The following is a 25,298-nucleotide window of genomic DNA, read 5'->3' as shown; positions in this document are numbered from 1 at the left end:
ACTCCATCTCAAAAAAAAAAAAGTGTGTGTTCAAGGACACATTCCTAACCCTTACATCACAACTTTTCTTCCCATCTAATGTGTCTTCCTCTTTCTTCTTGGCCAAGGAAAATCATATCCATTTCTTTCGACTACCTCAAACCACATGGATTTTTCCGTTCTCCACACTCCGACAATACAATAACTTTCATTTGTATAGCACATCTAACTCTTCAGAGTGCTTTCATATTTATTATTTCTTTTTCCTCACAGCAACCCCTGTACCAAGGACACAGGCCAAGGGTGGGGAGGAGCAGGAAAATGTTTACTAAGGGTCAACTAAGTGCAAGGCGATTTACGGGCATTATCTGTTTTAATCCCTTAACAATCCTTACAGGTGGACATTTTAATTCCCATTTCACAAGTGTGGAAATTAGATCTTAGTAAGATTTCATAACCTGCTGAAGAACACACAGGTATTAAGTGGTAGAGATGGGTTTTGAAGCTGGTGTCTCTGACTTTAAAGTCCCTACTGGTTCCATGACACCAAGTAAACAGATGTGCCTATTAACTATATTCCTCCAAGCTGCCCTGGGCAGGAGGTAATGTAATACTTTCTGATTTCTTGTCCACCACATCTTCCATCAGACCACTTTGATGTTATATAAAGTCTGTAGGCACAATTTAACAATGAATCACATACCATCTTACCTGGTTACCTGATTGTTTCATTTACATTAGATTCCACAACAAGATTGGTAACATCCCCCTTTCCCCAGGCAGGAATTGTGTCATCTTAACCTCCCTGAGCCTCAGTATCCTCTTCTTTCAAACGTCTGTCTTATAGGACTGTTGCAGAGATTAAATATCAGTTGTAAAGACGTTTGACATAATGTCTCGCACAAACTCTTCAGAAATATTTATTGCATCTCAACATCTTTTTCAACTTCTTCAACACGTCAGACAGGCCTGAGTGCCTGGGTTTTTGGCTATGCCAGTTCCTGTTGATTACTGATATAACAACGTTGGATCAGGAGTATTTCAGTGGGCAGATGTTGAATTTTCTGCCTTCCACCCACTAAAAGGTTTGCATCAAACCAGTCCAGGATAACTCATACTGGATCCCTGCCAGGTGATATAGTTAAGCTGATCTACAGATAAGAAAGAGTCTTGGGTACGTTTAGCTAGTAAATGCAGATCTGCCAAGACTCCAACCCAGTTCTTAAGATACCCGTGTCTGGGCTCCTTCCGCTCTACCAAGCCACCTTTCAAAGGTCTACCTGAAAATAACTAATGAGCTGAAACTATAGGGGGAAGGGGAAAAGACCCGTTATCTTGGTGTTTCTTGCTTTTCCTCGCAGCCCCGCCCTTTTTGCTTCGAAGGGTGAGTTTTTCCTGAATTCACAATACTTTTGCATTGAAGATGTCGGGGGTCCCTTTAAGGTCTTGGGTGACGTAATGACTAGCCCCGCCCTCTCTCTTCTCTCTTCTCAGCCCTGGCCATTTTTTTTTTTCTGTCCTCAACCAATTAGCGGCCCGACGCCCTTTCCGCGCCTCATCCGGGTTCCCGGGACTGGGAAATTGGCCTGGTAACCAGGCAACTACTGATCAATCCCCTCCCCAGCTGATTTGCGCATCAGGTAGTCGCCGCTCTGCGCTCAACGGTGGCGAGTTTCAGTAGCCAAGTGCCCCGCCCCCGTTGCCATAACAGCAGTACACAACCCCTCCTTCCCCTCGCCCGCTTGCTAAACAGTCCTTCCCTCTCGGGACCAAGGGCCTCTCCAGAACTGCTTCTGATTGAGCAGAAACAGGGTCTGAGCCCCTTTGCTAAGGCGAATTGAGTGGGAGGACTGGAGACTGCGCTTTAGGCTGGTGTACCAGAGGGCCCAAGGAAATTGGTCCAGTGGGGAGGGAAAAGTAGAAGAAATGAATGGAGCAGGGGTTAGGGATGGCGAAGTGGGAGCTAAGAGGAGAGGAGGAGGAGGACTTGGTAGGGAAGAGTGGAGAGCATGGCTTAAGGGGGAGGTGGGAAGAATGGGGGAGAGGGAAGCCCAGGAAATAGGGACACTGGGCTGCTGGAGGAGAGCTGGAGCCACTGCGAAGGACAGGAAAGGCCTGGGGGTGTGGGTGACATCCTGAAGGGAGGGGGTCCTCAGTGGAAAGTGTGAAGTGGGGGTTGAGAGTCAAAATGAGATGTTCACAGGGATGAGGAAAGAAGCCTAGAGTTGGTGGGTCAGAAGTGATGGGGGTGATGGGAGTGGCACGTGTCAATGACGATGAAGGAGCTGAAGGCTGGCAGAAGCTGAGGAGATCTTCTTTCTCAGGAGGAGGACTGAGCTTATCTGACTTCAGAGCTTTCAGGAGGGAAGAAAGATGTCAGATGAAGATGATCTAGAAGACTTTGAGCCAGACCAGGATGATTTTGAGAAAGACGAGGACGAGAAGGAGACAGAGGAGGGGGAGGACTACAGAAAAGAGGGGGAAGAGTTCCCTGAGGAAGTGAGAGCCTGGACAAAGAGGGGTCCTAGGGCTGAGGGGCGGGGTTGGGCAGGGGAGGGACGCCTTACTCCACTTCCACCTGCAGTGGCTGCCCACGCCCCTCACGGAGGACATGATGAAGGAAGGGCTTTCTCTGCTCTGTAAGACAGGCAGTGGGCTGGCTCATGCTTATGTCAAGCTGGAGGTTAAAGAGAGGTGCGTTGTGGGGGGACCAGATGAGGACTGTGAGATTGTAGGGCCCCTGTCTCCTTTCCCACTGTCATTCCTGGGTGTTCTGGCTGAGAGTTTGACCCTTCTTATGCCTAGTGGAAAGGGAAGGACAAAATTTACTTTTCAGGAGCTCTGAGACTTCTATCAAAGCTGACCTGGGGAATTGGAGACTGAGAGTATATGGGGGGATTCCTGCTGGATTCCCTCATTTGTCTTTCAGAGTATGGGTTCTCTGTCCTTCACAGACACAGGTCTTTCTGCCCACTGTTAAGAACCCACCTACCTTCTCTTACCCTTCTTCTCGCCTACCATCTGTTGCCCATTCTTCTCCCCATTATAAGCCTTCTGCTTTAGCAACTCTGCCAGTCCTCGCTGGGTTCTTAACCCTAAACCTGGTTCCTTCTCCCTCTTCCATCTCCTAGGGACCTGACAGACATCTACTTGCTGCGCTCCTACATCCATCTGCGCTATGTGGATGTTTCTGAGAACCACCTGACAGACCTGTCGCCACTCAACTACCTCACCCACCTGCTCTGGCTCAAGGCTGATGGCAATCGGCTGCGAAGTGCCCAGCTGAATGAACTGCCCTACCTGCAGATTGCTAGTTTTGCTTATAACCAGATTACTGACACTGAAGGCATCTCTCATCCTCGTCTTGAAACCCTGAATCTCAAAGGTGGGTCTTTTTTTTTTTTTTTTGAGACAGAGTCTCGCTCTGTCGCCCACGCTGGAGTGCGGTGGCCGGATCTCGGCTCACTGCAAGCTCCGCCTCCCGGGTTCACACCATTCTCCTGCCTCAGCCTCCCGAGTAGCTGGGACTACAGGCGCCTGCCACCTCGCCCAGCTAGTTTTTTTGTATTTTTCAGTAGAGACAGGGTTTCACCGTGTTAGCCAGGATGGTCTCAATCTCCTGACCTCGTGATCCGCCAGTCTCGGCCTCCCAAAGTGCTGGGATTACAGGCTTGAGCCACTGCGCCCGGCCAAGGTGGGTCTTAGGATGGGCTACACAAGATTCTTTCCTTCCTAGCCTGAGGCCAACAGAAGTGGGCAGTATGGTCCTTGGCTATGGCACATGGCAGTCTGCATTCATTCATTCAGATACGCAATATGATTCATTATGACAGTTCTACATGTTAACCATATAGGAGTGAATAAGACAAGAAATGTCCCTATTCTCATATAGCTTATATTTCTAGTTGGGAGAGACATACAAGTAACAACAAACACAATACGTAAATTCATGTAGCATGTTAAAAGGAGACAAGTGCCTTGGAAAAAATAGATCAGAGTAAGAGGAATGGGGGACATAGGTGGCAATGTCAAATGGATTGGTTAGGACAACCATCACTGAGAAGATGACATTTGAGCAAAGAGTTGACGAAGGAGAGGGAATTAGACATGTCAGCTGCTTCGTTCACTCTTCAAAGGCTTAGGTGGATATGTCCATCAGGACCTTGGACTACCACACCACTTGCCCCAGGGCTCCGGAGGTATTAAGTCTGGAGCTGTCCTTCCTCACTACTACCCTGCTTTGTGAATGTCCAGGGTAGGGTGATTTAGAGGCTTCCCAAATTCAGGCTCTAATGCTGAACATTTGGAGTGACCCTTTGAGCTCTTGAAACCCTCCTCCCCAGGAAACAGAATCCACATGGTGACAGGTCTGGACCCCCAGAAGCTGATCAGCCTGCACACAGTGGAGCTTCGGGGGAATCAGCTGGAAAGCACCGTGGGGATCAATCTTCCTAAGCTGAAGAACCTCTACCTGGTAACTCACTGGGTCATAGGGTGGTGCAGGGAAGAGGGCACTGTCCTGGGGGTCAGGATGCCTGTTTTCTAGTAGGCTCAGCTACTAACTTCTTCATTATGATAGTAACTGGTATTATTATCAAGCCCATAGTTGGTTCCAGATACTGTGGAGATACAGAGCCACCTAGCAGGGCTGATAATATATAATGTGTGGATAATACAGAGATAATTTACTTTGATACAGGTAGCAGCAAAATGGACCATAATTGAGGTACAAACATCAGGCTGTGGAAATGTTTTAGGAAAACTCTCCTCTCAGATTGGGTTTTTCTTCAGCTCTTGCCCTAACCACCACAGCAATCATCAACCTAAGACTTCCGGGGCCCAAGATGTGGGGTTTCTCCCCATACACCAAGTAGTAGACACCAGCTGGGTGATCTCTAATTCGATTCCGACACTATCTACCTGGGGATAGCATCAGATCCCACAGATTGAGGGCTCAGTTCCCAAGAGTGACCCCCACACCGTCTGCAGACACCAGTTGCAAGTCCAAACCTCTGGAACTTCTGACACATCAGCTTCAACATGAAGCTGGTTCCCATGACCTCTTCTTTGGATTTAATTAATTTTCTGGAGTGACTTTTTATTAGTTTATTGCAAGGGCAAAGGACACAGATGAAGAGATGCATAGGGCAAAGTATGGGGGAATAGGTGCAGTGCTCCATGTCCTTCCTGGGTGCATCACCCTCCAAAAGCTTTCATGTGTTCAGCTACCCAGAAGCTCTCTGGACCCAGTCCTCTTGGGTTTCCATGGAAGCTTCATAATATTAGTATTCCCTCCCCCAGGGAATTGGGGAGGCTGTCTCTGGGGAGGGTCTTAAGAACCACAATCAGGCCAGGCACGGTGGCTCACGTCTGTAATCCCAGCACTTTGGGAGGCTGAGGCGGGCGGATCACGAGGTCAGGAGTTCAAAACCAGCCTGGCCAACATGGTGAAACCCTGTCTCTACTAAAAATACAAAAATTAGCCACACATGCTGACATGTGCCTGTAATCCCAGCTACTCGGGAGGCTGAGGCAGCAGAATCGCTTGAACCCAGGAGGCAGAGTTTGCAGTGAGCTGAAATGACACCACTGCAATCCAGCCTGGGAGACAGAGCAAGACTCCATCTCAAAAAAAAAAAAAAAAAAAAAAGAGGCCGGGTGCAGTGACTCATGCTTGTAATCCCAGCACTTTGGGAGGCTGAGGCGGGCGGATCACGAGGTCAGAAGATCGAGACCATCCTGGCTAACACGGTGAAACCCCATCTCTACTAAAAATACAAAAAAAATTAGCCAGGTGTGGTGGTGGGCACCTATAGTCCCAGCTACTCAGGAGGCTGAAGCAGGAGAGAGGCGTGAACCCGGGAGGTAGAACTTGCAGTGAGCCGAGATGGCACCACTGCACTCCAGCCTGGGCAACAGAGCAAGACTCCGTCTCAAAAAAAACAAAACAAAACAAAACAAAAAAACCACAACCAGAAAGAGGGAGAAGCGGGGAAAGATTAGAGCCTTCCCTTGGGGCAGGTGAAAAGACAGCAGGAGAAGGTTCCTGAGACCTGCCCCTGAGACCCAGCACACCCAACTTTATAACAAAAGACTGTAACAAGGGCTATTATGGGAGTTATAAGCTAGGGACTGTGGATGAAAATCATTATATATAATAACACCACAGGAAGCCACTGAAATATTTAGTCTTTTAGACTCTTAAGCTTCGTTATTCTGGGATGGTGCTGATGGCAATCCTCAGTGGTGGCATGGGGGCTCCTGGGCCGTGTGGGGAGTGGGTTGAAGCATCTCCTCCATCCCAAGTGGCTTTGGGGGGTGAGTGGTAGCGGGTTACTGCTGACCTTTCTCTGGGATGGCAGCTTCTCCTGAACTTCTTTACTTTCTATACTGATCTCTACTCATCCCCACTCCCTTCTTCCACTCCTCCCTCTCAACGTCTTGGATTTCCTCTTTTGCATTATCTCATTCTGACTTCTCTTTCTTCCCTGTCCCTGCTCCCTCTCAATCAATCCACTGTGCCCTGGGGGTCTAGGCCCAAAACCTGCTGAAGAAGGTGGAAGGCTTGGAGGACCTGAGCAATCTCACCACCTTGCATCTTCGAGACAACCAGATTGACACTCTGAGTGGCTTCTCCAGGGAAATGAAATCATTGCAGTACCTCAACCTGAGGTATGCACCCCTTCTAAGCCCCACCTTGTCCCTACCCCTGACCAGGTGCAGCTTTTGAGTCTGTGTTCCTCCCTGGCCCAATTCCCCAGTCCTAGCCTACAGCTGGATACTCACCTCATCCTCCTCCCTGATCCTCACCCCGCCTTTCCTTACTTTCTTCTGCACTGAGTTGCAACACTAAGTCCCTTATAGCTTGTGACCCCTGAATTTGTATTCATTCAATCCACAATTATTGAGAATGTGCTATGTGCCAGGCCTTGTGCTGTGTTTTGGGGACATTTAAAGGAATCAGAGGCTGGGCATGGTGGTTCATGCCTGTACTCCCAACACTTTAGGAGGGAGGATCACTTGAGGCTAGGAGTTCAGGACCAGCCTGGGCAACATAGTAAGACCATGTTTCTACAGAAGTAAAAATAATGGCTGGGCATGGTGGCTCACACCTGTAGTTGTAGCATTTTGGGAAGCTGAAGCGGGCAGATAATTGGAGCCTAGGAGTTTGAGACCAGTCTGGGCAACATGGCAAAATCCCGTTTCTACCAAAAATACAAAAATTAGCCAGGCATGGTGACAAGCACCTGTAATCCCAGCTACTCAGGAGGCTTAGGCGGGAGGATTGCTGGAGCCTAGAGGTGGAGTTTGCAGTGAGCTGAGATTAAGCCACTGCACTCCAGAATAGGTGACAGAGCCAGACCCTGCCTCAAAAACAAAACAAAAAATATTAAATAAAAATTAAAATATTAAATTAAAAATAAAAATTAACTGAGCCTCGTGGTGCACACCTGTGATTTCAGCTACTTAGGAGGCTGAGGTAGGAGGATCACTTGAGCCCAGGAGTTCAAGGTTGCAGTGAGCCATGATTGTGCCACTGCACTCCAGCCTGGGTGACAGAGTGAGCTGTCTCTAAAAGAAATAAAGGAATCAGAGGTGATTCCTGTTCTTAAGGGGCTCACAGTGTGGCTCCAACTCTTTTTTCCTTGCCCTATCCTATATAAGTTTCCACTGCCCTTCTCCATTTCCTCGGTCCCAATTCACCTTCCCATTTCCTGCCTCTCTTCTCCTGAGCCCCACCTGTAAGGGATGACCTTTTTACTGATCTAAAACACAAGATGTGCTCAGATTTGAGGAGAGAAGGACATTTGTAAGAAAATCTTTTGGTAGAAAGGCACTGAAGATCAGCCACTCTTGTCGGATGGAGGACTTTATGTGTGTGTCTTTAAGCAAACATGTAAGGAAACTGCCTCTTTCCTTAGTCAACAAGACCAGATTCTTGAGCTGGCAATGGAAAGAGCATCTCCAAGTAGGGAGAGGTGGTTGCATCTGGAAGCCCCAACTCTCATCCTGACCCCCTGGGCAATCTCTTATTCACGAAGTCTGCCACACAGATCTGATGGGGTGTGTATATGTGCCATCTTCCTGTTAATGATCTAGACAGGCGTGATGGGCCCTTCCTGAGTGGCTATTAAATGGGGATGTTTTGAGAGTAAGTCGGGTGTGTGTGTGGAGGGGGGTGAGGGTGTTTCAATGATTGGGAGGTGCCTCTGGGGCCAGAGATGCTAAGCATCCAACAATGCAAGGCAGAGTCCAGTACAAAGTGCCTGTAGCCCTCCTGGTGAGAAACACTGCATGAGGCTCAGCACGACCATGAGATCAGGCTGAAACACTTAAATATGATTTCATAAAGGCTTAAAGCCAGAACGTGAAAATAAATAAAAGGCCAGGCACGGTGGCTCATGCCTGTAATCCCAGCACTTTAGGGGGGCCAAGGCAAGAGGACTGCTTGAGGCCAGGCATTCAAGACCAGCCTGGGCAACATAGTGAGACCCAGTCTCTACAAAAAATTTAAAAATTAGCCAGGTGTGGTGGCACGTGCCTGGAGCTACTTGGGAAATTAAGGTGAGAGGATCGCTTGAGCCCAGGAGTTCAAGGCTGCAGTGAGCTATGATCATGCCACTGCACCCCCAACCAGGGTGACATAGTGAGACCCTATCTCAATAAAAATAAAAAAATAAATAGAGTATCATATAATGAGGCACATTAGGAGATGAAGTTTATTCTCCAGGTTGGGAGGCTCCAACCCATCTGTAGCCCTAGGTTCCCTTTGTGGGGAGCACCAACAGAGCACCCACCACCCTAAACTCCAGCTTAGATCCCAGTTCCTTGTCCCCTGACCTAGGTCCTACAGGGTAGAGTGCAGTGGCTCGATCTCGGCTCACTGTAACCTCAGACTCCTGGGGTCAAGCGATCCCTCCTCCTCAGCCAAGTAGCAGAGACTACAGGTGTGTACCACCACGCCCACCTACTTTTTTTATTTTTAGTTTTTGTAGAGATGGGGTCTCACTATGTTGCCCAGGCTGGGTCCTACCTTCTACCTTCTGTTTAGGTGTGATCACAGAAAACGTGTCTCCCTGTGAGGAAAATTTGCCCTCTCCTCCCCAGCTACAAGACAGGGTTGTGGCCTAGCTTTGCTGCACCAAAAGAACACATGAACACATGACAGAGTAGAATATGGCACTTAGGGATTCCTTGAAGAGCAGAAGCAGGACCAGAGTGGGGTTGCACAGCACCTCTGCAGTAAATCTGGCAAGGCTTGGCAGGCCAGTCCTCAGTGTTTCTAGGGAAACGGGAACCCAGTAGCAGAGTCCCCCAGAGGCCCCATTCCTAGCAACTGGCAACCAAAGCCCGTTATTCCTGCGTGAACCCCTCCTGACCACACTGACAGGGGCAACATGGTGGCCAACCTGGGGGAGCTGGCCAAGCTTCGAGACCTGCCCAAGCTGCGAGCCTTGGTGCTGCTCGATAACCCATGCACGGAGGAAACCAACTACCGCCAGGAGGCCCTGGTGCAGATGCCATACCTCGAACGCCTGGACAAGGAATTCTATGAGGAGGAGGAACGGGCTGAGGCTGATGAGATTCGACAGAGTCTGAAGGAAGACAAGGAGAAGGAGCAGGAGCAGGAGCCTGAGCCCAAGCATGACCTGGAACTGGAACAGTCATTGATCTAGCGGCAGTTCTAGCCTCTAAAGATAGTAAGGAAGCCTGCAGGGAGGCAGTGGGAGGAGGCCAAGGGCTGGGCAGGTAGGGAAAGAGGCAAGAGGGGAAGCTGCTGCAGAAGGAGGTGGGGGAGGAAAGCATCAGACAAGCAGAACCCTTAAAGAGAGCAGGGTTAGGAGTCAGGGAGAAGAAAAGGGACCCGTGGGGCCTGGGACCAGCTGAGAAAGGCTTAGGAGGCCAGAAGGGTAAGTGAAAAGAATTGGGGTGGCCGGCAGAGGAGTTGATGGGGGTGGGGCAGCCATACCTGACACAGAGTGAAGTCTGCTAGGAAAGGACAGGTGTGGGTGCATGGTAGGGGCTGCAGGGGAAGGCTGGTGGTGTATGCAGCTGGACCTAGGAGAGAAGCAGGAGAGGAAGATCCTGCACAAAAAATTTGAGCTAAAAATAACAGGACATAGAGGTGGGGGAAGAAAAGAGGGCAGAGTGAGGCAGAAGGAGACTGAAGAGATGAGGATGGCCGCCAGGCACTTTAGATAGGGCAGAGGCTTTATTTATTTACTTCGGTTTTTTTTTTTTTTTTTTGAGAGGGAGTCTCCCTCAGTCTCCAGGCTGGAGTGCAATGGCGTGATGATCTGGGCTCACTGCAAACTCCGTCTCCTGGGTTCAAGCAATTCTCCTGCCTCAGCTTCCCGAGTAGCTGGGACTACAGGCGCATGCCACCAGGCCTGGCTAATTTTTGTATTTTTAGTAGAAACGGGGTTTCACCACGTTAGCCAGGATGGTCTCGATCTCCTGACCTCGTGATGTGCCCGCCTCAGCCTCCCAAAGTGCTGGGATTACAGGCGTGAGGCACAGCGCCCGGTCCCTATTTACTTCTGTTTTCTACCTCCAGGAGATCAAAAACACTGGCCTTCAGACCTGATCGGACTCCCAGGGGGGCCACCACATTCATACCCCCTAGGGCGAGGACAGAGGATGCCTGTTTTTGCCCCAAAGCTGGAAATTCATCACAACCTGAGGCCCAGGATCCGCTCTGTGCGGGTCCTCTGGGCAGTGTGGGGTGCAGAGTGGGGTGCAGAGTGGGGTGCCTAGGCCTGAGCGCTGCTTGGAGCCTAGGCCGGGGGCCGCCCTCGGGCAGGTGTGGGTGGGAGCCAAGCCCGCGTGGGCCGCGGGGTGCTGGTAGGAGTGGTTGGAGAGACTTGCGGAGGCGGCTGGGGTGTTCGGATTTCCAATAAAGAGACAGTGTGATGCTCCTGTGTCTGACCGGGTTTGTGAGACATTAAGGCTGTCTTGAGCTTCACTGGCAGTGTGGGCCTTCGTACCAGGGCTACAGGGGTGCGGCTCTGTTACTTTCGAGTGGGTTGGGCCGTGGGTATGAGCACTTGTGTGCGCGGGGGGGGCCAGGTCGTGGGTGCCCCCACCCTTCCCCCATCCTCCCCCCTCCCCCACTCCACCCGCGTCGGTCCCCCACCCTCGCTAGTACGTGCGCCTCCGCCGGCAGCTCCTGACTCATCGGGGGCTCCGGGTCACATGCGCCCGCTCGGCCCTATAGGCGCCTCCTCCGCCCGCCGCCCGGGAGCCGCAGCCGCCGCCGCCGCCGCTGCCACTCCCGCTCTCTCCGCGCCGCCGTCGCCACCGCCACCGCCACTACCACTGGCTGAGTCTGCAGTCCAGAGGTGAAGCCCCCGCCGGGCCCCGAGCCCCTGCGGCCCCCTCGCCTCGCCGCGGCGCCCCTGCCCCCTTTACCCGGTGCCGCTGCGCACCTCTCCGCATCTCTGGCCCGGTGCAGCTGCGCACCTGCTCGGCCGCCCGCGCCCAGGGCGCCCTCCCTCCCTGGCCTTCCCCGCCCGCTGCCCTTGCTTTCTGGCCCTCTCCGCGGCTGTCTCTAACTGCGCCTCTCCACCCTTGCCTGCCTTTCTCCCGGTGCTCACCCTCACCTACGGTTCTGTCCATTTGTTTCTAAGTTGGGAGTCTCTCCGGGCGGTGCATTTTTATCCTGGCGCGTCCCTTTTGGTTTGCATTTGGGGAAATGTCTTCTCTCACCCTTCCTCACCGCCCCCCCGCCAGACTTCCCTTGGACTCCCCTCTCTTCTGCTCTTCCCCACGACGCCCCTCTCTGTTCGCGCTTCCTCCCCTCAGCTGCACGGGGGAGGGATGGAAGAAGTGGGGATTTGTCGGGGCGCAGGGAGGAGGACAGGCCCAGCTGGTCTCCACTCCCCACCGGCTCTTATCCTCTTCACTTCCCACTGCAACCCCCAGGGACTGCAGGGCCTTTCTCAGGACCCTCTCCCCCGACACCTCTACTGCGTGCGCCTTTCGCGGGAAGAGGAAGGAGACACGTTTGGGAGAGAGTGGGACCTTGGGGAAGGGGCAGAGTTCAGGCAGCTGAGGTGTTAAGTTGGGGAGGGATGGGGGCTCTGGAAGAGAGGCCCAGGCAACCCATCCTCTTCGTGGCTCCCAGGAGAAATGCAAGCCTGGCAGCCATTCCGCTCTGAGGAGATCTGGGGGAACCCCACCGGCTGGCCAAGCTGCAAAGAGGCGCGGGAACCACTGTCGTGCCCCTCCCCTCCTCACTGCAGTGTTCTCCCATCTCATCATTTGATCGTACCCCGCCCCCCACTGCAGTGACCTCCCCTTCCTCACTGCATTGACCTTCTCCTCTTCCCAGGGGGGAGGGGGAATCCCTTCTACAGCCCTAGACTGCAGCCAGCACCTCCCTACCCACCCCCAACCCCACTGCAGTAACCTCTTTCCCATCCCTCCCAGCCTCCTGCCCCGCCCATTGATCTCAGGCTCCACCCCTCTAAGCCTCTTATCTTTCTCCTTCCTTCCCTTCCACCCGAGGAGATCCCAGCCATCATGTCCATAGAGAAGATCTGGGCCCGGGAGATCCTGGACTCCCGCGGGAACCCCACAGTGGAGGTGGATCTCTATACTGCCAAAGGTAATGGGTGTGGCATGGGCCTTCCTACAGCCCTAGCTTTTCCACCGCCAGGCTGGGTTTGGCCAGGGGTTCGGAGGCCTTTTTCGATATTCAGGGGGATGGGGTGCTGGGCCAGGCTCACAAGCCTGGGTTGTAAAGGTTGGATCCTCCTTGTCCAGGGAGCCAGGGTAGGTGAGTCTGTGTTCCAGTTGAGCGTGTGAGGCATGCCCTGCCTCCGTGTGTCTTCCTGTGCACCTGCATGTATGCAGACGTGTGCTGCGAGCAATTTCCTTTTTGCGGGCTCCCACTTGTGCATGTGGGGACTCAGATGGGCGGATGAGGAGGCCACTTCTTGGGCATCTGCCTCTGTGTGTGGCGGGGGGTGGGGGAGACGTTAGGGAGCAGTGTGGGGAGAGAGCTAGATGTGGTAGGCAGGAAGTTTAGAGCCAGAAGGCTGAAGGACTCCCTGGCCCCTGTGTTCTCTTCACTCCCTCTCATTCCATGTTCCTCCTTTAGGTCTTTTCAGGGCTGCAGTGCCCAGTGGAGCCTCTACCGGCATCTATGAGGCCCTGGAGCTGAGAGATGGAGACAAACAGCGTTACTTAGGCAAAGGTGAGGTTCTTTCTCTTTTCCAGACTTTCCCCAACCTCAGCCTTATGCCCCTACCTCACACCAGTCCCCAGTCCTCCTCTAGCATGCCTTCCCCTCCTCCCATTGTCCCTTCCGGCCCCTCCTGGCCTGACCCAGTCCAGCCTTTTCCTTTCCCCAGGTGTCCTGAAGGCAGTGGACCACATCAACTCCACCATCGCGCCAGCCCTCATCAGCTCAGTGAGGCCCGCTCTTTGCTGGGGATAGCAGGGCCAGAGTTCTGGAAGGAATCCTGGAGCAGGGCAGGAGGAAGGGGAGAAAGAATGCCCACTTTTAGGAATCATGGTCACAAGGGGGAAGGGTGGGGAACAGATTCCTTACTGCCCCTGGTCCCATGGGGGTTCAGGTCCCCTAATCCAGGCAGGCCCCTGTCACAGGGACCTGGTTGGGCCCTGGCCAAATGTGAGCTTGGGTGTGAATGAGGGGACCCTCTGCCTGAGGGCTCAGCCTCCAGCCTGGCCCCGGGTGATGGAGGCTTTGCCCTCAGGGTCTCTCTGTGGTGGAGCAAGAGAAACTGGACAACCTGATGCTGGAGTTGGATGGGACTGAGAACAAATGTGAGCCGGGGCTGGGAGAAAGTGGGGAAGCATCAGGGTGGGGAGGCGTGGAGCAGATAGAGAGCTGAAGGGCCAGTGCTGTAATGGCTTCCTCAGGAATGACTGTCAGGGGCCTCCTCCTCCCAAAGCCGGAGCAAGGGGAGATGAGTTTAGCTGCAGAGGGAGGGACCGACATTAGGCAGAAGGAAGACCTTCTTTGTAGCATATATAGGAGGGGGTTGGCCTGAGAGAGTCTGTGGTCTCAGGGATATTTGGACAGAGGTGTGGCTCTCTGCTGCTTCCAGTCTCCTCCTCCCCACCCATTCCTCTCCCTGCTGTTTTCAGGAGAGCATGGATGAGGTGTTGCTGGGGCAGGGGTAGGGAGGGAGGAGGGGGTCTCCTTTACTGGCTCCTTTTGGAGACTACAGATGGAGGCAGGAGCTAGAAGGAGAAGGGGACATTGTGCTCAGCACCTTCCTCTATAATCTTCCAGCCAAGTTTGGGGCCAATGCCATCCTGGGTGTGTCTCTGGCCGTGTGTAAGGCAGGGGCAGCTGAGCGGGAACTGCCCCTGTATCGCCACATTGCTCAGCTGGCCGGGAACTCAGACCTCATCCTGCCTGTGCCGGTGAGCGCTGAGCCGTGCCTGTGACTCTCCCAGGGGTGGGTGGGGGAGGGGGCATGCAACTCATGAGGAATAATGGGAGGAAAGTGAATTGGGGGAGGTAAAGAGGAAGGATGGGGACGTGAGATTTAGTCCGGGAAGCTGGGGGAAGTTTGGGATCTTGAGTTAAGACTCCTGGGGCAGGCAGGGAGGGGCTCTTTGACCCTTCTGTCTTTCTGCGGCTTCCCAGGCCTTCAACGTGATCAATGGTGGCTCTCATGCTGGAAACAAGCTGGCCATGCAGGAGTTCATGATCCTCCCAGTGGGAGCTGAGAGCTTTCGGGATGCCATGCGACTGGGTGCAGAGGTCTACCATACACTCAAGGGAGTCATCAAGGACAAATATGGCAAAGATGCCACTAATGTGGGGGATGAAGGTGGCTTTGCCCCCAATATCCTCGAGAACAGTGAAGGTGAGGCCAAGAGCCCCACTGCCAGCTCTAAGTCTTACCCTACTGCAGGACATCAGAAAGGGCCACACACTTCACCAAGTCCTGAGTAGGTGTGGAGGGTCCTCGGACTCTGCAAACTCCAAAAGTTACCAGTTCTTTTTTTTTTTTGAGACGGAGTCTCGCTCTGTTCCCCTGGCTGGAGTGCAGTGGCGCGATCTCGGCTCACTGCAAGCTCCGCCTCCTGGGTTCCTGCCATTCTCCTGCCTCAGCCTCCCAAGTAGCTGGGACTATAGGCGCCCGCCACTGCGCCCGGCTAATTTTTTTGTATTTTTAGTAGAGACGGGGTTTCACTGTGGTCTTGAACTCCTGACCTTGTGATCCGCCCGCCTCGGCCTCCCAAAGTGCTGGGATTACAGGCGTGAGCCACCGCGCCCGGCCCAAAAGTTACCAGTTCTTAGAGTGGATTGCAGGGGGCTTCCCAAATTCACATGCAGACCTAGGGGGCCAGTCTTTCATCTGCCTAGCCGGATGTGTTAGCATCTGTTAAGTTGTCACTGGAGGGCCAGGCGCGGTGGCTCATGCCTGTAATCCCAGCACTTTGGGAGGCTGAGGCGTGTGGATCACTTGAGGAGTGAGACCAGGAGTTTGAGACCAGCTTGGCCAACATGGTGAAACCCCGTCTCTACTAAAAATACAAAAATTAGCCGGGCATGGTGGCGCGTGCCTGTAATCACAGCTACTAGTGGGGCTGAAGCAGGAGGATGGCTTGTACCTGGGAGGCGGAGGTTGTGGTGAGCCGAGATTGTGCCACTACACTCCAGCCTGGGTAACAGAGCGAGACTCCGTCTCAAAAAAAAAAAAAAAAAAAAGTTGTCACTGGAGCCCTTGGGAATACTGGGAGATGGTCTGGGTGACCTGTTGGATTCATCCCATCCGTTCGAAATCTGTCCTGTCCCCATTGCAACCTCCTAGGCCTCTAGAATCCCTAATTTTTCTGTGCCTTGGGAGAAACTGTATAGGGAATGGAAACAATGTAGGTAGTGGTTAAAAGTTAAGATTCTGGGGCCAAATTACCTGGATGTATTTGAACCCTGACTTGTGAAGTTACTGCGGGTGATCTTTCTTACTTCTCTCTGGAAATAATAACAGAATCTAGCTCATAGTAGTGTGAGGTTTACACGAAATATATATGAAATGCTTAGGCGACATGCTGCCAATGAAAAGCTAATAAGTATTATTAGCAGAATTCCACTCCTCTGTGTTCCTAGATGTCCTCTCCTCCCAGTCCTGGGGATAACCCCAATAGCTACCCCACCACACTTCCCTCAGGAACGGTCCTCCACCTCTGCCCTGAATGTCTTTTCTTTCCCTCCTCCTCGCCCATCCCTCTTGCTTGTACTATAATCTCACTGTATTCTGTCCCCAGCCTTGGAGCTGGTGAAGGAAGCCATCGACAAGGCTGGCTATACGGAAAAGATCGTCATTGGCATGGATGTTGCTGCCTCAGAGTTCCATCGTGATGGGAAATACGACTTGGACTTCAAGTCTCCCGCTGATCCTTCCCGATACATCACTGGGGACCAGCTGGGGACACTCTACCAGGACTTTGTCAGGGACTATCCTGGTGAGAGGAAGCAGTGTGAGGGGGAGGTCTGGGGGCAGGCAGTGTCCCAGCAACTCTGGACCTTATGGGGTGCTGACTCAGGCACCAGGTGGAGGTGTCCTAAGAAGAACCTGAGAACCAGGGAGACGGTGCAGGAGCCACCTGCAAAGACTGGGCTTTGTATGTAGTGTAAAAGTGCAGGTACCCGAGACTAATCTGTTCTATCTGCCTCAGATCCTGATTAAAGTCATGGGTTCTGAAAATTACTGGGGTCAGGGGGAAGGCTCTGGAAGGAACCAGGGATGGTGAGAGGGTGACTGGATCTAGCAGAGAACTAGAATATTTCGGTATCTTTGATTGATGAAATTGTGGATGCTGAATGGAGCTGGGACTGATGTGTGAGTAGAAAGAAGGCTGAGGCGGACTGAATTAGCTTCTGCAAGTCTGCCCAGGGCCTTTACCCCAGGAAGGAGGCAGTTGGTCTCCATCTTCCTGAAACAGAGCGAAAGAAAATAAACATAATTGCAGAATTAAGGATTTGGATTAGCAATGAGGAAGGGCTTCCTGGGGGTGAGAACAGGAAAATGCAAAGTTAGGTTGTGAACCCTTGTTACTGGAAGATTTTTTTGTTTTTTGGATTTTTGTTGTTGTTGTTGTTGTTGTTTGTTTTTTGTTTTTTATTTTTTTGAGACGGGGTTTCACTCTTCTTGCCCAGACTGGAGTGCAATGGCGCCATCTCGGCTCACCACAACCTCCACCTCCTGGATTCAAGCCATTCTCCTGCCTCAGCCTCCCGAGTAGCTGGGATTACAGGCGTGTGCCACCACGCCTGGCTAATTTTGTATTTTTAGTAGAGACAGAGGTCTCTCCATGTTGGTCAGGCTGGTCTCCAACTCCCAACTCAGGTGATCTGCCTGCCTTGGCCTCCCAAAGTGCTGGGATTATAGGCGTGAGCCACCACACCTGGCAGGTTTGCTTTTAATTAATTTTTTTTTTTTTTTTTGTAGAGACAGGGTTTAGCCATGGTGCTCATGGCTGGTCTCGACCTCCTGGGCTCAAGTGATCCACATGACTCGGCCTCCCAAAGTGCTGGGATAACAGGCATGAGCCACTGTGCCCAGCCCATGGAAGTGGAGCGAGATCTCTGCTCACTGCATGATTCTCTTAGCCTCCCAAGTGGCTGGGATTACAGGTGCGCACCACCATGCCTGGCTAATTTTTGTATGATTAGTAAATATGTGGTTTCGCCATGTTTGCCAGGTGGGTTTCAAACTCCCAACCTCAGGTGATCCACTTGCTTTGGCCTTCCAAAGTGCTGGGATTACAGGCGTGAGTCAGTGCACCTGGCCTGTTTTTTTTGTTTGTTTGTTTGTTTTGTTTTGTTTTGTTTTTGAGATGGAGTCTCGCTCTGTCGCCCATGCTGGAGTGCAGTGGCGTGATCTCCACTCACTGCAAGTTCCGCCTCCTGGGTTCATGCCATTCTCCTGCCTCAGCCTCCTGTGTAGCTGGGACTACAGGGGCCCGCCACCGCGACCGGCTAATTTTTTTTTGTATTTTTAGTAGAGATGGAGTTTCACCGTGTTAGCCAGGATGGTCTCGATCTCCTGACCTCGTGATCCGCCCGTCTTGGCCTCCCAAAGTGCTGGGATTACAGGCTTGAGCCACTGTGCCCGGCTGTCTTTTTTTTTGAGACAGAGTCTTGCTCTGTCGCCCAGGCTGGCATGCAGGGGTGCGATCTCTGCCTCCCAGGTTCAAGTGATTCTCATGCCTCAGCTTCCCCAGTAGCTGGGATTACAGGCATGTGCCACTATGCTCGGCTAATTTTTGTATTTTTAGTAGAGACGGAGTTTCACTCTGTTGGTCAGGGAACTCCTGTCCTCAAATGATACGTTCACCTCAGTATCCCAAAGTGCTGGGATTACAGGCATAAGCCACTGTGCCTGGCCTCTCCCTGTAAGGTTTTATGAAATAAGAATCAGGAGCCAGGCATGGTGGCTCATGCCTGTAATCTCATCACTTTGGGAAGCCGAGGCAGAAGGATCGCTTGAATCCAGGAGTTCGAGACCGGCTTGGCAATACAGTGAGACCTCATCTCTACAAAAATTTTAAAAATTAGCTGAGTGTGGTGCCACATGCCTATAGTTCCTGCTACTCAGGAGGCTGAGGTGGCAGGATCACTTGATTTGGGGAGGTGGAGGTTGCAGTGAGCTGATATTGTGTCACTGCACTCCAGCCTGGATGACAGAGTGAGACTCTGTCTCAAAAAAAAAAAAAGGTTAAGAATCAGGGCAGGCTTACACTGGGGGGATTTGTCTTAGCAAGGATGAATGGGTATAGTTAACCAAGGGCCTGTCCATTTCAGGGAATAAAGGGGCATGTTCCTGCCTGATGTAGAGAGGCCCAGGGAAGATGAACACCCCCCACCCCCCATGCTCTCTCTGCAGTGGTCTCCATTGAGGACCCATTTGACCAGGATGACTGGGCTGCCTGGTCCAAGTTCACAGCCAATGTAGGGATCCAGATTGTGGGTGATGACCTGACAGTGACCAACCCAAAGCGTATTGAGCGGGCAGTGGAAGAAAAGGCCTGCAACTGTCTGCTGCTCAAGGTCAACCAGATCGGCTCGGTCACTGAAGCCATCCAAGCGTGAGTGACTTCGGGCCCTCTCCTGTGTGTTCCTCGTTTCTATAAGACTCTTCTAGAATTAGTGCTCCAGCCTAATTCTACCCAGGGATGCCAAAGAGAGCAGGGAACCTGGAATCATCATCACAGTTCTCTCACCTCTGCCCCTCCACCCCTGATTCTCTGCTCCCCTCCCAGATAGCTTTCCCCTAGATGTTTCCTGATATAGACCAAGGTTGGGGCTGGGAAGAGAGTGCCCAGTGTGAGGGCTGGAGAAGCAGTGCTGTGTGTGGATACAGGTGCAAGCTGGCCCAGGAGAATGGCTGGGGGGTCATGGTGAGTCATCGCTCAGGAGAGACGGAGGACACATTCATTGCTGACCTGGTGGTGGGGCTGTGCACAGGCCAGGTGAGTGAGGCAGCCTGGTGAGTGAAGGTAACTCTCTGTGGGACTGGTATTTCTAGCTCACCCACCTGGTCTCTCCTTCCAGGTGTTTGAGGGTGTCAGGGGAGTTTCAGGAGAGCAGAAGTTTCTTTTCAGGGGTGAGAGGGCAGCCACTGAGCTCAAATCCTTTGAAATGTTTCAGATCAAGACTGGTGCCCCGTGCCGTTCTGAACGTCTGGCTAAGTACAACCAGCTCATGAGGTGAGGGTCCCTGGGGTGGGAGCCCCTGGCCCAGAGGGCTAAAGGCCCCATTTGCCTGCCGGACCATCTCTAGCACCCAGGGCCTGGAGGACGGTCCATTTCCAGATAATATTGGTTTTTGCTTCCTGGGTTTATTGATGGCCTGATTGACAGATCCCAGAGATCATGTGGGAAAGCCAGGGAATGCTCAGCCTTGGGGCAGGACACAAAAGCAGGTGGTGTGGGGGTGGTTGGAGTCTGGGGGACCCCCTAGAGAGAGAAGCAGGATCCTTCTGCATCCCTGACCGCTTCCTTTGTGGTTCATGTCTCTCAGAATTGAGGAAGAGCTGGGGGATGAAGCTCGATTTGCCGGACATAACTTCCGTAATCCCAGTGTGCTGTGATTCCTTTGCTTGCCTGGAGACGTGGAACCTCTGTCTCATCCTCCTGGAACCTTGCTGTCCTGATCTGTGATAGTTCACCCTCTGAGATCCCCTGAGTCCCAGGGTTTCCAGAACTTCCCTGATTGACCTGCTCCGGCTGCTCCTTGGCTTACCTGACCTCTTGCTGTCTCTGCTCACCCTCCTTTCTGGGCCCTACTCATTGGGCTTCTGCACTTTCCACTTCTTCCTTTCGCTTTCTCTCTTCCCTCAAAAACTAGAAATGTGAATGAGGATTATTATAAAAGGGGGTCTGTGGAAGAATGATCAGCGTCTGTGATGGGAGTGTCAGGGTTGGTGTGCTGAGGTGTTAGAGAGGGACCATGTGTCACTTGTGCTTTGCTCTTGTCCCATGTGTTTTCCACTTTGCATATGAGCCATGAACTGTGCATAGTGCTGGGGTGGAGGGGAGTGCTGGGCGTGTGATCATGCCTGGCTAATAAGGCTTTAGTGTATTTATTTATTTATTTATTTAATTTGCTTTTCATTCATCCCATTAATCATTTCCCCATAACTCAATGGCCTAAAACTGGCCTGACTTGAGGGAACGATGTGTCTGTATTTCATGTGGCTGTAGATCCCAAGATGACTGGGGTAGGAGGTCTTGCTAGAATGGGAAGGGTCATAGAAAGGGCCTTGACATCAGTTCCTTTGTGTGTACTCACTGAAGCCTGCGTTGGTCCAGAGCGGAGGCTGTGTGCCTGGGGGAGTTTTCCTCTATACATCTCTCCCCAACCCTAGGTTCCCTGTTCTTCCTCCAGCTGCGCCAGAGCAACCTCTCACTCCCCATGCCACGTTCCACGGTTGCCAGTACCTCTGTGGCACTGAAATGAACACCACCATTAAAGTCTGAATCAGTGTACTATTGTGTCTGAGGAGTCTTACTCTAGTCCATATGAGGGGAGAGAAGATGGAGCACCTGGAAGCTGGTGAAACTGGACAGCAGAACTGGGGAGGGCACAAAAAGAGGAAGACAGACTGAACAAATATGGCCAAGATGATGGCACTGCCTACCCCATTCTGGCTAGGTGGGGTGCATGTGGCCCCTGCTTTCTTAGCAGCAGGCTTAGCTCCCAGACCCGGGTGAATTAAGGGGTTCAAGAGCCCCTAAAAGCATAAAATATTGTGTGTGTATGTGTATTTTGGGGGAAAGGGGGTCTAAGGTGTTTTCATATCCAAAGGGCTTGTGGACTGGAGCAGCTCCTGTACTGGACCTCTGCCAACAAAAGCCTGGCTGATTGTCGAATGGAACAGGACTTCCTGGCCATTACTCACTGCAAGATGGGGAAATGGGAAGGAAGAATGGTTCTGGGGGTAGTATAGAGAAGGACCTGAGGAAACAGAGTCCTCCAATAAACTGAAAATTCAGGGACGAAAGTGCTTAACAGACCCCTGGCTGGGTCAGACTAATAGTAGGGTTCCAATATGTGGCTAGAGACATATGACTCCTTAGCTATAACTCGTTAACTCTTATGGGGCCTCAGCGTTGAGATGCTCATTCTAGGTACCACCGAGGGGGACAAATCCCTTCCTCGTGGCTTGGATGCAACCTTGCGTCCCACAGATAGGGTCTGCACATGGGAGATCTAACCACTAGAGGGAGTTAGAGTTCTGCAGGACGCCATACTGGAGGCCAAGTGGGAGGAACTTCAAGCTGTCCCCTGTGGGCCTCCCACTCTGCTTCTGCTAAGGTCCGGTCCTGGCTCCCTCTGCCATCCTGCTCAGCTCCAGGGCTAAAATAGGATTCTAGTTTTGTATAGGCATGGCCCATTTCTTTTCTTGCCCTCCTTCCTGGGTCCCTGACACCTCAGCCATTTTCAATTCAAAGAGCTTCATGCCCCCTTTCCATTTCTGTGCCTTTTAATTTCAGTGTGGGCATCTCATCTTTCCCTTTTCTCCTGTCTCCTGGCGACCCTTTATGCCTCCCTTGGGGTTTTCTGTACTTTTCTCTGTGCCTCTCAGTTTTCTCTGGGGTCCCTGATACCTATCTTACCTTAGTAACTCCCAGACTGACCAGGACTATTCTAGTTTGAGCCTAGTTCCTAGCCTCTGTCCTTTCTTTCATCCCTCCTCACCAGGTCGCCTTCTCTGACAGTCTGGCCCCCCCATCCCCAAAGTACTGGGGTTGGATTGGGTTACAGCTAGCTCTGCCTGGGCCTTCCAGGCCCTTCTCTCCACTTTCCCTTTGTGCCGTTGCCTGGAGACCAATGGGTTGTGGGGGGCTGAGCCAGAGAGGGAGCTGGGGTGAGGGATGGCGGGGGCTGTGCGCGGGCGCGCGCGCGCTTGTGTGTGTGTGTGTGTGTGTGTGTGTGTGTGTGTGTGAGAGAGAGATGTCCCCTGCAGCTGGACTATAAGCCTCAGGTAGGGGAGGAATGGGAGAGGGTAGACACTGGTTTCTTTTGTGACTCTCACCATCCCCTATCCCCGCATATGCCTAAATTTTTCTTTTAGTCTCCATTGTAGCCCGTTCCTTAGTGATTAAAAAACACGGGAGAAGAGCTCAGCCTGGAAGGGATTTGGAAAGGGCTTGAGCCAAGTCCCAGTGGGAGTCTGAACTGAGTGGTGCAGAAAGAGAGGAAATGCAATGGGGAGAGAGGGCGAGGGGGAAAGGGGGAGCCCTGGAACAAAGCTGGGGGCGGGGAGGAGCAGGAGCTACCCTAGAGCAAGAGGGAGTGGGGCGCACCGGGAGACAGGGAGCTGGCCTGGTCTCAGGGAGGCCCTGGGAGGGGCTGGGAAGGTGTGCATGGAGTGGTGAGTGCCAACCAATTCGAGGGACTTCAGAGTGATGACTCATTCCCAGGCCAAGGAAGTGTTCCTGTTCCTGCGCCCAGTTCCCCAGTGCTCTGGAATCTTGCTTAGAGCTTTTGAGTATTCCCAGAACTTTGTTGAATCTGGCCCAAGGAATTGTGAGACAAAATCTACTGAGCTGCTCCAGAGCCAACCTCCTTCCTTCCCTGAAGGCAGGTGGGATCTTGTCAGTTCAGGGACCACCCTTAGCCTCCAGCAAGACTGGTCCCACAAGTACCCGGCCCCCACCCCAAATATGGAGCGCTACTGAGGGCTCCCAATCCATACTCCAGCTCCAGCTCTTCCGGTTTGCCAGCCTGCCTCCCTCCCATTCTCTGGCCTTCCCAATTTCTGCTGCCAAAAATCACCCTGTGTCCTTTGTCCTGGGAGATGTTGCTGCTTGGTGGAGGGCCAGGAGGGAGCCCAGGAGAAGGAACTGGTGGTGGGCTAGCCGAGGTGCTGGCTTCATGGCCGGCGGCAGACTGACCGCCAGAGGCTACCTGGAGAGCAGGGGAGGGAGAGGGAAGGGTTGGGAGGAGCCTGCAGTCTGTGGTGGGGGCTGTCTACACCTTAGAACAGGTGGGATTGAGGAACAAGGATACCTAGGGATTTGGGTCCACATTAAGCCCAATCTTCACCCGACTGCTTCCCTGTGACCCAGGGGATCTTCAGTGATGACTTTCAACAGATTTGAGAAGGAAAATGGAGATGTCACTAGATGGAAGGCCTGAGGATGGTGTCTCACTCCTCCAAGCTGTATCCCTTACCTATCTACCCATGGGCTTGCCAGCAACCCCCCCACCCCACCAAATCTGTCATTTCCTTTAACTGCCCTCCTTTCCCATCTCCATTTTCTTTTTCTTTGTTTTTTTTTTTGAGACAGAGTCTCGCTCTGTCGCCCAGGCTGGACTGCAGTGGTGCGATCTCTGCTCGCTGAAACCTTTGCCTCCTAGGTTCAAGGATTCTCCTGCCTCAGCCTCCCGAGTAGCTGGGATTACAGGCATGCGCCACCAAACCCGGCTAATTTTTGTATTTTTAGTAGAGACGGGATTTCGCCATGTTGGCCAGGCTAGTCTTGAACTCCTGACAAGTGACCCGCCCGCCTCAGCCTCCCAAAGTGCTGAGATTACAGGCGTGAGCCCCCGCGCCGGCCCCATCTCCATTTTATTTTCCCATCCATGATCTTTCCTCTTCCATACTGCCGCCAAAGGCCTTGTTCAGCTTACATTTCCTTCCAATCTTCTTATCCCCCTCTTCCCCGTTCTGCTTGCCCAAGTAAATCCTCCTGGGCTCCACTGGGAGCCCCCACCCCCAGGATCCAGCCAGCCCCGTGTCTCCCACCCTCCTTTCCCATCCAGAGCCCTCCTTTCTCACCCAGAACCCATTTTCTCTAGAATTGGCACCTGGGTCCACCTCCTTCATCCCTTCTTAAGGTTCTTCACGTTCCCTCCTCTCTCCTCACTGACGTTTCCTCTGGACTTCTCTCTCCAGCTCTCCTTCACCCCCCCACCCCCAATTATTATATTTCTGACTCTTTTCCCAACACGAATCACCCCCAAAAGCTTTACTGTCTTCCAGAAGCCCCATCTTCTTATATATGTCATCATTTCCATTTTTCTCCCTCCTTATGACCCCAAACTTCCATCCCATTCTCTCTGATAATAGACCCCAAACCCATCTGGCTCCATCTCTGCCACAGACCCCTCACCCCAAGCTTCTCTCACTTCTCACCAGGCACCCACAAAGCCCCCAGGCAGCTCCATCTTTCCAATCCAATCCCATTATCCCAATCTCTACCCCAGGATCCCCCAAACTCCTCCCACTTCACCTCTGCCACAGATCCGGTCGCCCCCAAACTTCAGCCTCCCCTCATCTGCCCTCACCACCCACAGCCCCTCCTACCTAGCCCTCTCCCGCGCCGGGCCCGCGGGCTCCCCACATTCCGCCACCGCGAGCCCTCCCCGCGCCCCGGCCCCCTCGGCCTCGGCCTCGGCCAACTCGCGCGGCGCCTCCCCCTCTCCGGCTCCCCCTCTCTCCCCCCTCGCGGCTTGCCTCGCGCTCCCTCCCTCGCGTCTCCCTCCTGGCCCCTCTCTCCTCCGTTCCTCCGCGCTCCCTCCTTCTCCCTCTTCCTCCCTTCTCCCATCCCCCTCTCCCAGGCTCCCTCCCTTCGCCGTCCGCTTTCCTGTGCGAGTCGCTGGACGCACCGCCCAGCCCGTCCGCAGCCCCGTGCCGGGTCGGGGCCTCGGGCCAGGCCATTTCGGAGGGACCGCGGCCTCGGGGAGGGGCTAGGAGGGGGCGAGGGAGCCGGCCGCCGGGGAAGGGGCGGGGGCCGTGGGCGAGGCGGCCGAGGGGCCCGGGATCGCGCGGGTGCGGGCTGCGCTAGGCGGGCGCGGGCGGCGGGTCGGAGCCGCGCCG

At 53.0% G+C, this 25,298-nt stretch overlaps 3 protein-coding genes across 7 annotated transcripts in view; all 3 read left to right on the top strand.

The window, feature by feature from the left end:
• Window positions 1-1,155: 1,155 nt before the first annotated feature.
• Window positions 1,156-10,908, top strand: LRRC23 (leucine rich repeat containing 23). Of its 2 annotated transcripts, none has more exons than XM_025403816.1 (8): window positions 1,156-1,619; window positions 2,304-2,478; window positions 2,564-2,673; window positions 3,111-3,364; window positions 4,323-4,453; window positions 6,515-6,651; window positions 9,371-9,680; window positions 10,538-10,908. In XM_025403816.1, exons 2-7 carry the CDS (start codon window positions 2,353-2,355, stop codon window positions 9,654-9,656), a joined length of 1,044 nt encoding a protein of 347 aa, XP_025259601.1. In that variant the 5' UTR covers window positions 1,156-1,619; window positions 2,304-2,352; the 3' UTR covers window positions 9,657-9,680; window positions 10,538-10,908. The 2 variants fall into 2 exon arrangements, with proteins under 2 accessions (XP_025259601.1, XP_025259602.1); XM_025403817.1 differs by having other exon boundaries at window positions 1,156-1,791.
• ENO2 (enolase 2) lies at window positions 10,876-20,956 on the top strand. Of its 4 annotated transcripts, none has more exons than XM_025403807.1 (12): window positions 10,894-11,321; window positions 12,493-12,589; window positions 13,085-13,180; window positions 13,338-13,396; window positions 13,704-13,773; window positions 14,246-14,379; window positions 14,606-14,828; window positions 16,234-16,431; window positions 18,855-19,056; window positions 19,332-19,440; window positions 19,619-19,677; window positions 19,991-20,956. In XM_025403807.1, exons 2-12 carry the CDS (start codon window positions 12,505-12,507, stop codon window positions 20,058-20,060), a joined length of 1,305 nt encoding a protein of 434 aa, XP_025259592.1. In that variant the 5' UTR covers window positions 10,894-11,321; window positions 12,493-12,504; the 3' UTR covers window positions 20,061-20,956. The 4 variants fall into 4 exon arrangements, with proteins under 4 accessions (XP_025259596.1, XP_025259592.1, XP_025259593.1 ...); XM_025403808.1 differs by having other exon boundaries at window positions 10,989-11,321; window positions 12,490-12,589; XM_025403809.1 differs by having other exon boundaries at window positions 11,222-11,321; window positions 12,107-12,589.
• A 757-nt stretch (window positions 20,957-21,713) lies between these two features.
• Window positions 21,714-25,298, top strand: part of ATN1 (atrophin 1) — a 17,956-nt gene continuing 14,371 nt past the window's right edge. The window contains exon 1 of the mRNA XM_025403797.1: window positions 21,714-21,787. The gene's annotated coding sequence lies outside the window, so the exon portion shown is untranslated. The remainder of the gene's footprint in view (window positions 21,788-25,298) is intronic.

Source organism: Theropithecus gelada, chromosome 11 (genome assembly GCF_003255815.1).
Source record: "Theropithecus gelada isolate Dixy chromosome 11, Tgel_1.0, whole genome shotgun sequence".
NCBI classification, from domain to species: domain Eukaryota; kingdom Metazoa; phylum Chordata; class Mammalia; order Primates; family Cercopithecidae; genus Theropithecus; species Theropithecus gelada.
Note: the sequence above shows the minus strand (reverse complement) of the source record. Positions and strands in the feature narration are given on the sequence as shown.